Raw genomic sequence first — 16,861 nt, 5'->3', positions numbered from 1 at the left:
AGGTGGGGCTGGATCCCGGAGGTCAGACGAGGCAGGGCAGGTGGGAGGATCCCTCATGGAGGGCCGCATGGATCCCGGGCAGGGCCGTCTCCCAGGCAGAAACACAGAGGTCTGGGCCAGTTGCGGACACCTGGGCAGATGCGGGGCACAACCCATGGGAAATGAGGGGAGGAAAGGGTAGGAGTCCTTAGGGCAGGCCGCATGGATCCCGGGCAGGGCTGCCTCCCAGGTGGAAAACACAGAGGCCTGGGCCAGTCGCAGACACCTGGGCAGATGCGGGGCACAACCCTTAGGGAGCAATAGGTGGAAAGGGCAGAAACCCCCGCCGGCCAGCAGCAATCCAGTCGGACCTCCCCGACGGAGGCAACGAGTAGGACGGGGCAGAACCCCCGCTGGGCAGTGGCAGTCCGGTCGGACCTGCCCGAAGGAGGCAAGGGATCAGAAGGAAGCTGGGTCCAGGGTGAACAACAGGACTGCCGTGATACGCCGGTAATTTGGGAAAGGTGACCGACAGCATGGCAGCACGAGCAAGAAGAATAAGGCGGAACAGCGGGACCAGCACACAGGAGAGAAGCAGGGGAACAAGACCAACTGGATAGAGCATATACAGAACAAGCCAGCAACCAGGGCAGAGCAGGATACAGACAGGATTCAGAGCCGGCGGTCCAGGTACAGAGCAGGTTAAACCAGCTTCAGAGCAGGACAACCCCACAACTAGGCCCGGTCCCCGAGCCCCTTACAAACACCTGCCCCCTAACAGGCAACAGGTGTACCTCTTAAGCCAAGATGATCCAATGGATCCGTGTGACAGGAGGGCTGGCTGCAAGGCCTGGAATACGGGGTCTGCGGACCGGAGCAAGACCCGGAAGGCAGACTCCGGACCGGACCCTAACAAACAGATTCATCCCCACCGCTGTCAAGCCCCAGAACCAATCACCTCTCTTACATCCCCTTCCTGTTGGGGCTGCCACCTTCTCTGTTTCTTAACTCCACCTCTTCCATCACTTTAGTGTATACTTATGATTGGGCTTCCATTACACCCTGATGCATATGACAATAAACTAAACTGAATTGAACCATAAACTCAAGAGATTCTGCAGATGCTGGAAATCCAGAGCACACACAAAGCCCAATGCCACTGACCTGCGCCTGGACCCTCTCATCCCTGTACCTGCACAAGCTACTCTTAAATGTTGCAATAGAACCCACATCCACCACTTCCACTGGTAGCTCATTCCACACTCACCACACTCTGAGTGAAGAAGTTCCTCATCATGTTCCGCTTAAATATTTAACCTTTCACCCTTAACCAATAACCTCTAGTTCTAGTCTGACCCAACCTCAGTGCTTGCATTTACCCTATCTATACCCCTCTATCAAATCTCTCCTCAATCTTCTAGACGCCAGGGAAGAAAGCCCTAACCAATTCAGCCTTTTTCTGTGACTCTTGTTTCTTCACTGAAGCCACTGGGGGAGGGGATGGAAGAAGTGGGGGACTGGGTGAGGAGAAAGACAGATCTGTCAAGCGATGTGCTCCTACTTTCTCCCACAGGGAGCTGTTTACCGGATCTGTGGACTGTGGTTGTTATCCCACAGGGAGGAGATGGTCTTCTCCGAGGCGGATCGGAGGAGCTGGACGAGCTGCAGAAACTTGGCTGGTGTGTCAGAGTGGACCTTTGGCACTGACTGGGCTTCCAGCTGCTTCAGCGTGTCTACAATCTACAGAAAGACCACACAACCATAAGACATAGAAGCAGAATCAGGCCAGTCGAACCGTCGCAACCACCCCACCATTCAATCCAGGCTGATTTATTAACCTGCCTCCTGCCTCCTCTCCACACTCTTGACACCCTGACTAATCAAGAACCTATCAACCTCTGCCTTAATCTACAGAAGGACGTTGCATTGAAGCCATTCACCTCGTATTCCTGACCAATTTCACTCTCATTGAATACAGAACAGGAACAGGCCCTTCAGCCCACAATGCTGTGGTAAATTGATTAAACTTAATCAAATACCCAACTAAACTCATTTCGTCTGCCTACACTGTGTCACACTCTGCACATTTGTGGGCCTGTCTAAGAGCCTCCTGGAAGTTTCTACTGTACCTGCCTCCACCACCACTCTGGCCAATGCACTCCAGCCAGTCAGCACACTCTGTCTAGAAAGCTTGTCCCATGCACCTCCTTTAAACTTACCCCCTCTCACCTTAAATGCATACCCTTTGGTATTAGACATTTCAACCCTGGTTACAGATTCTGGCTACTCTATCTATGTTTCTCCTCAGCCTCCACTTCTCCTGAGAAAACAACCTCTCCTTACAGCTCCTGCCCCTAACCCAGGCGGCACCCTGGTAATAAACACAAGAGATTCTGCAGGTGCTGAAAATCCAGAGCAACACACACGAACTGCTGGAAGAACTCAAGCAGGTCAGGCAGCATTTGTGGAGAGGAATAAACATTTGACATTTCAGGCCTTCAACGAGAACAGAGAGGAAGGGGAAAGATGCCAGAATACAAAGGTGGAAGGAGGGTAGCTAGAAGGTGACAGGTGAAGCCAGATTGGGGCGGAAGATAAAGGACTGGAGAGGAGGGAATCTGCTAGGACAGGGAAATGGACCATGGGAGAAGGGGAAAGAGGAGGAGACCCGGGGGAGGTGATCGGCAGGTGACAAGAGGTAAGAGGCCAGAGTGGGAAAGAGAGGAAGAGGGGAAGGAGAGGGATTTTTTTTAACAGAAGGAGGAACTAATATTTATACCATCAGTTTGGAGCTTAGTCAGATAGAATATGTGTTGTCTCTCCACCCTGATAATGGCCTCATCTTGGCACAAGAGCATTCAAGTAAACTTCTTCTGCATCCTTGCTAAAGTCTCCACATCCTACCTATAACGGGGCAACCAGAGTTGGGCATAATACTGCAGATGTGGCCTGGTTAGAGTTTTATAAATCTTCCTGACTCTTGAACTCAGTACCTCGACTAATAAAGGCAAGTTATACATACGCCTGCTTTACCATCCTATCAACCTGTGTCACTGCTTTCAGGGAGCTTTGGGCATCTACACAGAGTAATACATAAAAAATTGCTATGTTACAATAAAAAATAGAAAAATAAATGGTGCAAGTAGAGAGCAAAATAGTGGGGTAGTGTTTATAGATTCATGGACCATTCAGAAATCTGACGGTGGAGGGGAAGAAGCTCTTCCTGAAATGTTAAATTCATCGCTATCCAAACCATCTCCCCTAATTCCAGCAAGTTATTTATTTTGTGTTTTCTTTTACTTTTATTATATTTAGAGATACAGGATGGTAACAGGCCCTTCTGACCCTTGGACCCCGCACCGCCCAATTACACCCATGTCACCAATTAACCGACTAACCGGTACATCTTTGGAATGCAGGAAGAAACTGAAGCACGGGGAGACACGAAACACTCCTACAGACAGCGACGGGAAATGAACACCCATCACTGGTGCTGTAATAACGTTGTGCTGACCACTACACTACTGTGCCACCCATTATCTTGAGCATGTGATTATACCGGACAGAGTGCCAAGGAAATTCTCTAGACTTAGGAGAAGAATTAGGCTATTCGGCCCATCGAGTCTGCTCCACCATTTATCATGGCCAATTTATTATCCCTCTCAGCCCCATTCTCCTGCCTTCTGTCCGTAACCTTTGATGCCCGAATAACCAACAAATTTCGGAACATATGCCAGTGATATTAAACACAATTCTGATTCTGATCAAGACCTATTAAACTCTGTTTTAAATATACGCTTGGCCTCCACAGCTGTCTGTGGCAAGGAATTCCACAGATTCCCCACCCTCTGGCTAAAGAAATTCCTCCAAATCTCTGTACTAAATGCATATCCCTCTATTCTGAGTCTGTGCTGTGTGGTCCTAGACTCCCCCACTATAGTGAGCATCCCTTCCACATTCACTCTTTTGAGGCCTTTCAGTATTGAAGAGTTTCAATAAGATTCTCCTCTAAACTTCAGTGAGTACAGTCCCAGAACCATTAACTACTCCTTGTATGTTAACCCTTTCATTCCTGGGATGATTCTTGTGAACTTCCTCTCGACCCTCTCCAATGTCACCTTTTCTTAGATAAGAGGCTCACAATACTGTACTCCAAGTGTAATCTGACCAATGCAGTTCACCAGAATGTGGCCTGGACTGGTGGACTTTACTTATGGAGTGGAGTAAGACAGGGAACTGGCTTATTATCATTTGACATTTTATATTCTGAGTTTTTTGCTCATTTTTTGCTGCTTTAATGATTTGTTCTTTTCTTTGCAAGATTGGAGTTTGATATTTTCTTTGAACAGGTTCATCTTTGGGAAGACTAATCTCAGGGTTGTATATCACATGCATACTTTAATAATAAATGTACTTTGAATCCTTGAATCCCTGGAGCGAAGGAGGCTGAGGGACATCCAGCACATCTTCAAAATGTGATAACCTCAAAAAGGCGCACCTGTCATTAAGGACCCCTATCACCCAGGACATGCCCTCTTCTCATTGCAAGATTTTCAAGATGGCGGCACAATGCAGCTTGCAGCGGCCACTCCGGAGCTGATTATCTGTTATTTGTGAAGTGCCGTGCGCAATCATAATCAATTGAAAATGAACGTGGGAGCACGGAGGAACATCGGGAAATCTCCAGGAAGACCTTCTTCGTTGCTGCTGCTGCTGTGAGGTCCGGGTCTCTGCTGGGAAGAACAGGCCCCCAGTCCTCGGGGTCGCATTGCCAGTGGCCGTTGGCAGGGCCGTCTTAATACGCTCGGCAGAGAATGGTGCTCGGAGAAGCTGTGCCGGAGGGGATGGTTGTCGGCTCTGAGTCCACTGTAGTCAGGTCACTTTCGGTGTGTGCTGCGTCTGCGAGGCTGAGTCGGGCGGTGCCATGGAAGTCCATAGCTGGGGTATTCCCTTCTGACGCCAGCGTGGGATGGCGAGTCTGTCGGGACCCTGAGGACTTGTGGAAACTATGTGGTGATTTCTTTTGAACTTACAGTCCTTTAACATCTTTGGATCTGTTTTTTTTTATCAATTATGCTATTGTTTGCACTGTTGTAACTATATGGTTTTGTGCAGGTCTTGTAGCTTTAGTTTTTGGTCTTGTTTGTCCGGTGGACTTGGAGTTCCTTTCCGGGGAACGCACTAAGACGGTAGCGCGATATTAATACGCAGCAGCCTCTCCGCACTCTGGATTGGGGATTGCCAAACGTTATGTGGATTTTCTGGTGTAGTCTGTTTTGTCATATGCTTTTGTGATATCATTCTGGGGGAATGTTGTCTCATTTTTTAACTGCATTGCATTTGTGGTTTCTAAATGACAATAATCTGAATCTGAATCAGGGTGTTGGTACAGGAACATTTTAGGAACAGCTTCTTCCCCTCCACCATCAGATTTGTGAACAGACCATGAACCCACGTACACTACCTCACTATTTTTTTCTTTTTTAGCTCTCTTTTTGAGCTCGACGCTCAACCCAGCACAGAAACAAAGTGTGCAGAAACCCAACAGATTCAAACCCGGGAACACTCACCTCAAAGATACCACTACACCACCAGCCGGCTAATATGATTAACACCAGACTTCTTAATTAGAAAGGGAAAGGGAGACAAGAGATTGTGGGTAACTGGGATATTTACCGCTTTTTTGATATCTTGTAGATGAGTTAGTTGTAAAGGTTTCTGTAGCACGTCCCCACTGTAACGATACCTCAGGGTCCCTCGCTCTACAAACTGAACCTGTGGCAGGCTCCTAATGGCAGCTTTGACTTCAACCAGTGCAAGTTTCTGTCTGCAAATGGTATGGTTCAGAGGTCAAACTGGTACATTTGGTAAACTAGTAAATAGGTTTATGATTGTACATGTACCGAGATGAAAAGCAGTCCTTCAAATTATTTTAGCTGAGATATGTTTATTGAATAGCATTATTCATTTGTTAATAGTTATTTTTTATTTAGGAAATACAATGCAGAATAGGCCATTCCAGCCCTTTGAGTTGTTACTGAAACTACTTGCTTTCTGTCTCCACTCATTGCAGCCAGCATCCCAGCCTACACCTCCACCTTGTCTCTGTTACTTAGTGCCAACATTGAACTAAAGACTCAGGTTAACCCAAAGTTACATTTCAAATATTAGTTTTGTGAAAGTAGCTCTGCTTCCAAAGAACATTCACCTTTGTGTTTCTGTTTATTTATCTATGTAGAGATATAGTGCAGAACAGGTTCTCTGACAAATCCAGCCAAACCACCCAGCATCCCACGAATTTAACTCTAGCCTAATCATGGAACAATTTACAATGACCAATTAAGACCATAAGACATAGAAACTGAATTAGGCCATTCAGCCCATCGAGTCTGTTCCCCATTCCATCATGGCTGATTCCTGATCTCACTCAATCCTATACACCTGCCTTCTCACCATATCTATGAAATGATCAACTTCCACTTTAAATATACCCATGGACTTTTGTTTCCACCACAGTCTGTGACAAAGCATTCCACAGATTCACTACTCTGGCTAAAGAATTCCTCCTTACCTCTGTTCTAAAAGGTCGTCTCTCAATTTTAAGGCTGTGCCCTCTAGTTCTGGATGCCACATCATAGGAAACATCCTCTCCACATCCACCCTATCTAGTCCTTTCAACATTTGGTAGGTTTCAATGAGATCCCCACACATTCTTCTTCCTTGTGAACCTCCTCCGGCCTCTCTCCAATGACTCCACATGCTTTTTGAGATATGGCAAAACCGTTGACAATACTCCACGTGCAGCCTGACTAATGACTTATAAAGGCTCAGAATTATCTCCTTGAATTTATATTCTATTCCCCTTGAAACAAATGCCAACCTTCTACTTGCCTTCTTTACCACAGACTCAACCTGTAAATTAACCTTCTGGGAGTCCTGCACGAGGATTTCCAAGTCCCTCTGCACCTCTGATGTTTGAACCTTCTCCCCATTTAGCTAATAGTCAGCACTATTGTTCCTTTTAGCAAAATGCATCATCATACATTTCACAGCACTGTATTCCATCTGCCACTTTTTTGCCCATTCTTCCAATTTATCTAAATCCTGCAACAATTACATTGCTTCCTCAGCACTACCTACCCCTCCACCGATCTTCATATCATCCGCAAACTTTGCCACAAAGCCACCAATTCCATTATCTAAATCACTGACAAACAATGTGAAAAGTAACGGTTCCAATACTGACTCCTGAGGAACACCACTAGTCACTGGCAGCCAACCAGAAAAGGCCCCCTTTATTCCCACTCGCTGCCTCCTGCCTGTCACCCATTCCTCTATCCATGCCAGTATCTTTCCTGTAACACCACAGGATTTTATCTTGTTAAGCAGCCTCATCAAATGCCTTCTGAAAATCCATATAAATGACATCCACTGCCTCTCCTTCATCCACCCTGCTTGTTACTTCCTCAAAGAACTCTAACAGATTTATCAAGCAAGATTTCCTTTTACACAAACCATGCTGATTTTGACTTATTTTATCATTAATCTCCAAGTATCATGAAACCCCATCCTTAGTAATAGACTCCAACACTTAGCCAGCCATTGAGTTTAGACTAACTGGCCTATAATTTCCTTCCTTTTGCCTTCCTCCCTTCTTAGAGAGTGGAGTGACATTCGCAGTATTCCAGTCCTCCAGGACCATGCCAGAATCAAGTGAATCTTGAAAGATCATGACCAATGCATCCATTATCGCTTTAATGCATTTGTTATTAGCCTGCTAACCCGTACTTCTTTGGACTGTGGGAAGAACCCTGAGCACCTGGAGGAAACCCACGCATACAGGCCAAGACGAAGCAAACTTGCTTATAGAGGATGCTGGAATGGAACTCTGAACTCTGACACTCCAAGCTGTAACTGCTTCGCATTAATCACCATACTGCAATGGCACCATTGCTTAGGTTTTCTCCGGGGGCTCTGGTTTACTCCACGGTCCAAAGGCATACAGGTTAGTAAGTTAATTGGTTACATGGGTGTAATTGGGTGGTGTGGCTCATTGTTATCATGTAATTTTAATTGTTTGCTTAATTTTTACCTGCTTTCAGAGTTTTCTGTCACACTGGGAACTCTTGGGCCTGAGTGTGATGGAATCCAGCGGTCACTACAGACACTGGGCTCCGCTCAATGGTTCAATGTACAGGGCCTACCTTGCCTCAATTATAGCCACTCCGTCTTGCTCATGGAAGGGTGTAAACTGGTGCACCTCGTGGACTCTGGCTTCCTGCAGGATCACGCCAGAAGCTGTTGGCTTCAGGACCTGGATGAAATTTGTGGCAGCTCGGATGTTCCTGCCCTTCTGCAGGTGAGACAAGAGCATCATAGTTAATCTTCCATAACTAACCACCAACAGAGCCAGGAAACAAGGTCAGGTCACTGAGAACCCACCCTATCTCACAGGTGTAGAATTTGAGAAGTAGGAGCAAAATTAGGCCATTCAGCCCATCAAGTCCCCAACATTCCATCATGCCTGATTTATTATCCCTCTCAATCTCATTCTCTTGCCTTCTCCCTGTAACCTTTGACACCCTTACTAATTAGAACCTGTCAACCTCTGCTTTCTGACTTGGCCTCCACAGCCATCCGTGACCGATAACCTCTGGCTAAAGTCATTGAGGCACGTGGGCTGGGGCTGGACTCAGGCAAGTCTGGAATGTGCTAGAAAAACAAAACGCATCACTGGCTAAGAAACTGATCAAGCAAAGTGAGGGAAGGCAAGCAGGGTCACTCACAGACCAAGGACTAGGGGTCCCAATTCCAAACATCCATGCTTTGAAGAAATGATGAAACAGTACCTATTTCTGATCTGAAATGCATGAAGGTGGTTGTCCGTCATATCCAACAATGTCAGGAGATTGTGCGGAAGAGTTTTTAAAGTTGAAAAGGAATCGTACTGGGACAGTTCCGTTCTTTCAACCTCAGAAGCCTGGGTCCAGTGGTACGAGTAGTCACAATGAGGCCTTGGCTGGATGTAGTGGATGACCATGGCTTCTGTGCCTTGTCATGTCCTTCGCTCTCCATGAAGTGTTGTCGAACCACCTTCCTGGCAGTGGATCTCACTGTAGATCTCATCTGTCCAGTCCACTGGAGCTGATTTCACATGCAGGGACAGGCATGTCCTTACCTCACCAGGGTATGGGGCCCGCTAACTACCCTCGCCTGGTTTAGCCCGCCTGTCAAAGCGGTATTACATGGTGTGGCTGCTGTCGCTTGCAAACAGCTACTTAGAGCCACAGGTGGGAGCTGAGTGTCTGGTGGGGACCAAAAGTGAATGAGCTACCCCAGAACAGACTTGGCCAGCCCCTTCATGAGACATGCTACCCCTCTCTGGACACCCCATACATCTCTATCGGGGTATAGCTTGAAGGAGGATATCAAATGAAAAATAAGATTCTGTCTTACTTCTTCCAAGGAATATATTTGGGATTTCACATTTGTAATTATAAAACAAAATCATTTTAGCAAAATAGGAAGCCACACCATTTCATGTGTCTTTTGAGTTAATTCTGTTCCTAAAACTATAAGGGATGCAGACTCAGTCAGCACTTTCAAACACCAGCTCTAAACCTATGTATTTGACCTTGCTTTTATCTAACATCTTCTTGTCTTTTATCTTCATGCTTATTTTTAATTTTAATTTTATTTTCATGTTGCACTCTATCTCATTGTAAAGCACTTTGAACTACATCATCTGTATGAAACGTGAACGATAAATGTTATTGTTATTATTTTTGTGACTGGGGTCAAGATGGAAATCCTTCCCTGCTTTAATATTTGGGGTCAGGAAAGGCTGGAGAAATTATTCAATAGGAAGAGATATCATTCAAAGTCCCAAGGTGGCAACAGGATAGGACAGTGGCTCCAATCAATGGTGGAATTTTTTGACCTGTTCATTTTTTCTGTGACTGAAAGGCACTGCTGGTCACCAAGAACACTAAAATCTAACGCATTAGTAACATATTTATAGTGATGTTTTAGTTTACGTGCTGTGTGTGATACGCTCAGTAGTTCAGAGGAATGTTGTTTCGTTTGGGTGTTCTCATGTACAGTCAGATGACAATAAGCAAAGTTGATTACCTGTTGGAAAACAGGGCTGCGACTTGCATAGGCAGCACCGGTGGACAGCATGACCTTCTCCTGACAGTTGTTCCGGTCCTTCGACTTAGTGACGGTGATGCGATTGGCCTTCTTGTTTTCCTGAATGATGTAATTTGTAAGACAAACTCCTTCAATTCCAGCCTGTGGGCACAGAAAGTAACGTGAGTTTGTTACAGACAAGGGAATATCTGCTGATGCTGGAAATCCGAGCAACAGACACAAAATGCTGGAGGAACTCAGCAGGCCAGGCAGCATCTAGGAAAAGAGTACAGTCGATGTCTCGGACCGAGACCCTTCAGCAGTTCATCATGCTGGCCACAAACTGGATTTGAATATCTCAGCTTATATTTTTGGGTTCATTAGACAGTAATGTAACAGTTGTAGGAACCTTTGGTTGGGCTGTACTTGGAGTATAATGTGCAGTTCTGTTCACCGCATTACAGGAAAGATGTGGTAGATTTGGAGAGGGTGAAGAGGTGGTTCTCCAGGATTGGGCCTGGATGAGAGAGTATTCGTGAACCATCAACACTACCTCATTATTTTGCTCCTTTTTTTACTCTACTTGTATACTTTTTAGGTATGTGTTATGGTAACAGATACATCACGGTTGCAGCTATGCTCGGAGAAATAACCCAGCCGAGTATGAAGTGTTGAAACTTAGTAGATCAAATGTAAAGAGGCAAGACCCTTAACACTGTTGATGAGCAGAGGGATCTTGGGGTTCCAGTTCAGTGCTCACTGAAAGTGGTTACACAGGTTGACAGGGTGGGTAAGAAGGCTTGTGGTCTGCTTGCCTTTATTCGTCAAGTCAGGAAGTGCTGCATCTTTAAAAAACTCTAGTTCGGCTGCATTAGGAGTACTACATACAGTTCTGGTCGCACTATTATAGCAAGAATGTCAAGGCTTTGGAGAAGAGGTTCACTGGGATACGGCCTGGATTACAAGCTATGTGCTATAATGAGATGCTGGATAAACTTGTGTTGTTTCCTCTGGAGCAGTGGAGGCTGAGGGGAGATCTGATAGAGGTTTATAAGATTATGAGAGGCACAGATAGAGTAGGCAGACAATATATTTTTCCCAGCATTGAAATGCCTAGTACAAGAAGGTATTTAAGGGGAGAGAGGTTAATTTCAAAGCAAGTGTGAGAGGAAAGTTTTTTTTTGGTGGGTGCCTGAATGCGCTGCCTGGGATGGTGGTAGAGGCAGAAACATTAGAGAATTTAAGAGTCATTTAGCTAGGCCCATAGATGTGAGGGAAATGGAAGGATATGGACATTGTGTAGGCAGGAAAGATTAGTTCAGTTGTCCATTTGATTACTAATTTAATTGGTTCAGCACAACGTTGTGGGCCAAAGGGCCTTTCCTGTGCTGTATTGCTCAATGTTCTAACTTTTTTAGTTTTTTTTCTATATTGCACTGTACTGCTGCCACAAAACAACAAATATCATGACAGATGTCAGTGACAGTAAACCTGGTTCTGATTCAGGGGTAAGGAACAGTCAGACAACCTTTGATTGCTTTCTCTGGAACATCAGAGGCTGAGGGGAAACCTGATCAAATATTGAAAGGCCTAGAGTGGATGTTTCCTTGGGTGGGGGAGAGTCTAGGACCAGAGGGCACAGCCTCAGAATAGAGAGACAAAGAACAAAGAACAATACAGCACAGTACAGGCCATTTGGCCCACAATGTTGTGCCGACCCTTAAACCCTGCCCCTCATATAACCCTCCACCTTAAACTCATATACCTGTCTAGCAGTCCATTTAGACGTCCATTTAGAACAGAGATGAGGAGGAATTTCTATAGCCAGAGGATGGTGAATCTGTGGAACTCACTCCCACAGTGAACTGTGAAGGCCAGGTCATTGGCCATATTTAAGGTGGAGGTTGATAGGTTCTTGATTAGTCTTGATGTCAAAGGTTACAGGAAGGAGGCAGGAGAATGGGGATGAGAGGGATAATAACTCTGCTATGATAGAACTGTGGACCTGACGAAGGGCTGAATGGTCTAATTCTGCTCTTATGTCTTATCGTCTTAGACCTTTATAAAATATGAGAGGTGTAAGTAAGATAGTCAGCCTTCTGTCAGGATGGCAAGGTCAAATACTAGAGAGCATAGGTTTCAGGTGAGAGGGCAAAGGGCAGCATAGTGGTATAGCTGTTAGGGTAACACCATTACAGCACCAGCGCCCAGGGTTCAATTGCCATCATTGCCTATAAGGAGTTTGTATGTTCTCCCTGTGACTGTGTGTGTTTCCTCTGGGTGCTCTGGTTTCCTCCCACATTCCAAGGACGTACTGGTTAGTAGGTTAATTTGTCACATGGGCGGCGTGGGCTCGTTGGACTGGAAGGGCCTGTTATCATACTGGATCTCTAAATAAAATTAAAAATAAAATAATCAGCATAATCATAGACCCCTCCCATCCCTGACCTTCTCTCTCCTTGCGCCTCCCATTGGGAAGAACATAAAAAAACCAGAAACCACATATCACCAAGCTGAAAGAAAGCTTCGACTCTGCCATCACAGTATAAGAATATCGAAGGAACCTCTCGTACAATAGCAATAATCTCTAGATCTCTCAATTGCCCTTACACAACACCGTCTCCCTGCAACCGTAACACTTTGCCCTGCATTTGGTTAGTACTTTTCCATTTGTACCATCCAGATGTAGTTACATCACAGTCACAACCTATCCCACCATCGAGAAAACCTTCCAAAGACGATGTCTTAAAAAGGCGATATCCATCTTTAAGGATCCTGACCTGCCAGGGCACGCCCTCTTCTCATTACAATGATCAGGGAGCAGGTACAGGAGCCTGAAAACACACACTCGATGTTTTAGGAAGAGCTTCTTCCTCTCCACTATCAGATTTCTGGATGGTCCAACCTCGTTATTCCTTTTTTGCACTGCTTATTTTTTGTAATGGCTCAGCATGGGATAGATGGGCTGAATGGCCTGTTTCTGTGCAGTACTTTCCTATGTCTCTATGACACTAATTTATATCTTTATACTGTTGCTGCAAAACAACAAATTTCACATCATATAGGTTAGCAATTCTGATTCTGAACCTATTAGTAATATCAAGCCCTACTGCTACAGTACAGCCTGGACCCGGGGGAGAGGGCAAAGATACCTCTTGCAACTCATAGAAGTTCTGTGACTTCTTGATGGTGATCTGGAAGATATTGAGGATGCCTCTGTAGATGTTCAGGATGTCTTCAGGCAGGTTGGCCGGGGCGAGGATGTTGCCCACTTGTCCATTGCTGTACTTGAACCTCACAGGCTTGGTTATCTCAGCGGCCAGTCTCTGAGTCAGCTTGTGGGCAGAGGTGAAGGGTTCCCAGGGCCATACTCCACTGTATTCTTGAATCTGAAAATCCATGATCTAGGTTTGAAACAATTGGAAAGGAAAAAATTAACTTTATCACATCAACACCTGAACAGAAATACAGTGAAGCATGTCAATTGCTTCAACAACCAACAATGTTCTAGGACATGCTGGAGGCAGCCCACAAGTTTCACCATATTTCTGGCACCAACATAGCGTGTCCACAACTCACTGACCCTAACCCGTACGTCCCTGGAACGTGAGAGGAAACCAGAGCACCCGGTGGAAACCCACATGATCATGGAGAGAATGTAAAAAGTGCTTGCAGCCAGTGGCAGTAGCAGGAATAGAACCCCAATCACTGGCACTGTAAAGCATTACATTAGACTTTACACTGACATGCCATACTCATGAATGTATTAACACATAATGGGGGAGGGAGAGAGGGGGGCAGGAGAGAGGGAGCAGGGGGAGAAAGGTCAGGGGGAGAGGGGTCTGGGCGGTGTAGGGTCTGGGTGGGGAAGGATCAAGAGGGGAAGGGGTGAGAGGGGGAAGGGACAAGAGGCAGAAGGGGAGAGGGGAAAGGAGTGAGAGGGGTAAGGGGTAATGGGGGAATGGGTGAGACTAGAAGAAGGGAGTGGAGGAAGTGGGAAAGTAAGACACATAAGGGGGTGGAGTGGAAACACTAGGTAAGGATCACCTGACCTGGAAGATTCAAATGTTTGAGGGTCACTCCTAATGACTGGATAACAATGTTGTCTGTGTTACATTTAACCCATAAACCATTGTCATTAAAGTACATGTGTTGCTCTGGATTTCCATTGTCTGCAGAATCTCTTGTGTTAAACCCTTAAACATTGTCATTAATGCACATTATCTGTAGGACTGTGGTTTTGGGAGAATATCTGCATAAGAAAATCGTAGGCAGATTTCAAGATACAGAGTCATATAAAGCTATGCCTTATAAATATACACTTCCCTATCTAGATGATACCAGTCCTGTTACCCATTGCAAACCACTCTTTCAAGATGGTTGTACATGGGGTAAAATTGGGAAAGGTTTCTGCAGGACACAAAAGGGATGAATCAATTGGCCAAGTGCTCTTGGGGACCTGAGGAGCTGATAGGGAAAGATTGAACAGGTTAGATCTTCACTCAGTACAGGCTCAGAGGCATCAAACACTCCTAGAAATGGTTTGTGCTGTGTGTTTATCGAATTCAGGCTTCATCATCACTGGAGCTCCCTCCCCTGCAACACCAGAGAAGCACCTTCACTGGGAAACCCAGAGCAGCTCAACCCATCATCTCAAGTGGCAATACTGGCCCTTGAGATGATGTTGCCCCAATTTTATATATATCTCGGTCAATCAGAGTATTGAGTACAGTTGGAGGAGTTGGGATGTTATGTTGAACTTGTATAAGACATTGGAGAGCCAAATTTGGAGTATTATGTGCAGTTCTGGTCAATGACCTCCAGGAAAGATATCAATAAGATTGGGAGTACAGAGAAAATTTACATGGATGTTACTGGGACATGAGGAACTGAGCTACAGGAAAGTATTGAATTATTCCCTGAAGTGCAGGAGACTGAGAAAAGACTAGATAAAGGTATACACAATTATGAGGGGTATTGTTAGGGTAAATGCAAACAGGCCTTTTCCATTGAAGTTAGATGAGACTACAACTAGAGGTCATAGGTTAAAGGTGAAAATTGAAATGTTTAAAGGGAATCTGAGGGAGGAATCAGAGGATGGTGTGAGTATGGAATGATCTGCTGGTGGAAGTGGTGAATACAGGTTCAATTGCAACATTTAAGAGAGCTGGAAAAGTACATGGATGGAAGAGCTATGGGGGCTATGGTCCAGGTCTGGGTCGATCGGACTAGACAGAATAACAATTTGGCATGGACTAGATGGGCCACAAAGCCCATTTCATTATGATTCTATGACCCTATGACTTTAGAAGGACAAATTGGCCAAGTGGTCTGTTTCTGCATTCATTCCACTATTTCTGTGTTAACTATCAGACACACGTGTATTGCAATCCTAATCTCATTCCAGGCAACCTCTGGTTGAAAATGTTCTTCTCAACTCTTTTCTAGCCCTCTTGTTCCTCACCCTAAACCCACACCCTGTGGTCACTGACACCCAGTCTAAGACTCTCTCTCACATCATTGAAAACCTCCTTCAGATCCCTCCATCAGCTCCCGCTAAAGAAAAGCCAATTATCCAGTCTACCTTAAGGAGGTAGGTGGCATGTCCACATGGAATAATGGACAGCCTGCAGTTTATTTTCACACCGGCTCTGCTCAGACCATTTTCTGGAAGTCCAGACAGAATAATGCCCTCATACTTGTAAATATGCATCAGGCCATCAGAGAAACCCGGCTCTGCAAAAGATAAAAGTTCAAAGTAAATTTATTATCAAAGTACACCTACGTCAGCTCCGCCATGGACACTCCCAAGCCCGGCTGTAAAAGGATGCGTCAGGCATATAGCTAGTAACCCCATCCTGTAAAAACTCAGTGCTACAAAAATGCCAACAGATCACACCCCTGGGAGGGAAAGGATCTTCAATGGGCTATAATCCAGGGGTCCCCAACTTTTTTATGCCATGGACTCCTACCATTAACAGAGGGGTCCCTGGACCCTAGGCTGGGATCCCTTGGGCTACAGCTTGAAATACTAGAAGACAGCCCGAGTTCTGAGGATTCTAGCGAACTGTTGCCAGCAGTCTATGCCCCTGTAGGTGCGGTGGCCTGAACACGAATAAAAAAACATACTGAGAGCATGAGTTGCAAAGGGTCCATGGGCATGGTATCGGTTCAGAGTTGAGGTGAGTGAAATTATCCATGTCAGATGCCTGGTGTCTGAGGGGAAATAACTGTTTCTGAACCTAGTGCTGTGCACCCTAAGGCTGCAGTACCTCCTTCCCAGTGGTGGTATTGAGAAGAGAGTGTGGCCCAGATGATGGATGCTGCTTTCTTGTGGCAGCACTCCATGCAGATGTGGTCAATGGTGGGAAGCGTTTCAGCTGTGATGGCAAAATAATAAGACCACAATTAGATACTTGCAGCAAAACCCATCAGTCTGTTCATTTGAGGATCTTAAGGGAATTTGGTTATGGCAAATTTTGACAGATATACAGTGGAGAGCATTCTGACTGGAGGCTTCAGTGTGCAGGATTGCAAAAGGTTGGAGAGGGTAGTAGGCTCAGGCAACTCAATCACAGGCACAGCCCTCCCCAACATCAAGGGCTGGTACTTCTAGAAAGCAGCGTCCGTCATTAAAGACCTTCACCACCACCTAGGACATGCCCTCTTCTCACTGCTACCAGCAGAGAGGAGGTACAGGAGTCTGAAGACACACACTCAGTGTCTCAGAAATGGCCTCTTTCCCTCAGCC

The 16,861-nt window shown here is 45.7% G+C and overlaps 1 protein-coding gene across 1 annotated transcript in view; it reads right to left on the bottom strand.

Moving 5' to 3' along the window:
• Positions 1 to 15,823, bottom strand: part of LOC132402330 (vitellogenin-like) — a 117,182-nt gene extending 101,359 nt beyond the window's left edge. Inside the window, exons 1-6 of the mRNA XM_059985209.1 lie at positions 15,695 to 15,823; positions 13,263 to 13,514; positions 10,111 to 10,272; positions 8,184 to 8,332; positions 5,656 to 5,806; positions 1,565 to 1,719 (exon numbers count right to left, since the gene is read on the bottom strand). Coding sequence (XP_059841192.1) covers positions 1,565 to 1,719; positions 5,656 to 5,806; positions 8,184 to 8,332; positions 10,111 to 10,272; positions 13,263 to 13,514; positions 15,695 to 15,823 — 998 coding nt within the window. The remainder of the gene's footprint in view (positions 1 to 1,564; positions 1,720 to 5,655; positions 5,807 to 8,183; positions 8,333 to 10,110; positions 10,273 to 13,262; positions 13,515 to 15,694) is intronic.
• Between the last annotated feature and the right edge of the window lie 1,038 nt (positions 15,824 to 16,861).

This window comes from Hypanus sabinus, chromosome 11, assembly GCF_030144855.1.
Source record: "Hypanus sabinus isolate sHypSab1 chromosome 11, sHypSab1.hap1, whole genome shotgun sequence".
In the NCBI taxonomy this organism is placed as follows: Eukaryota; Metazoa; Chordata; class Chondrichthyes; order Myliobatiformes; family Dasyatidae; genus Hypanus; species Hypanus sabinus.
Note: the sequence above shows the minus strand (reverse complement) of the source record. Positions and strands in the feature narration are given on the sequence as shown.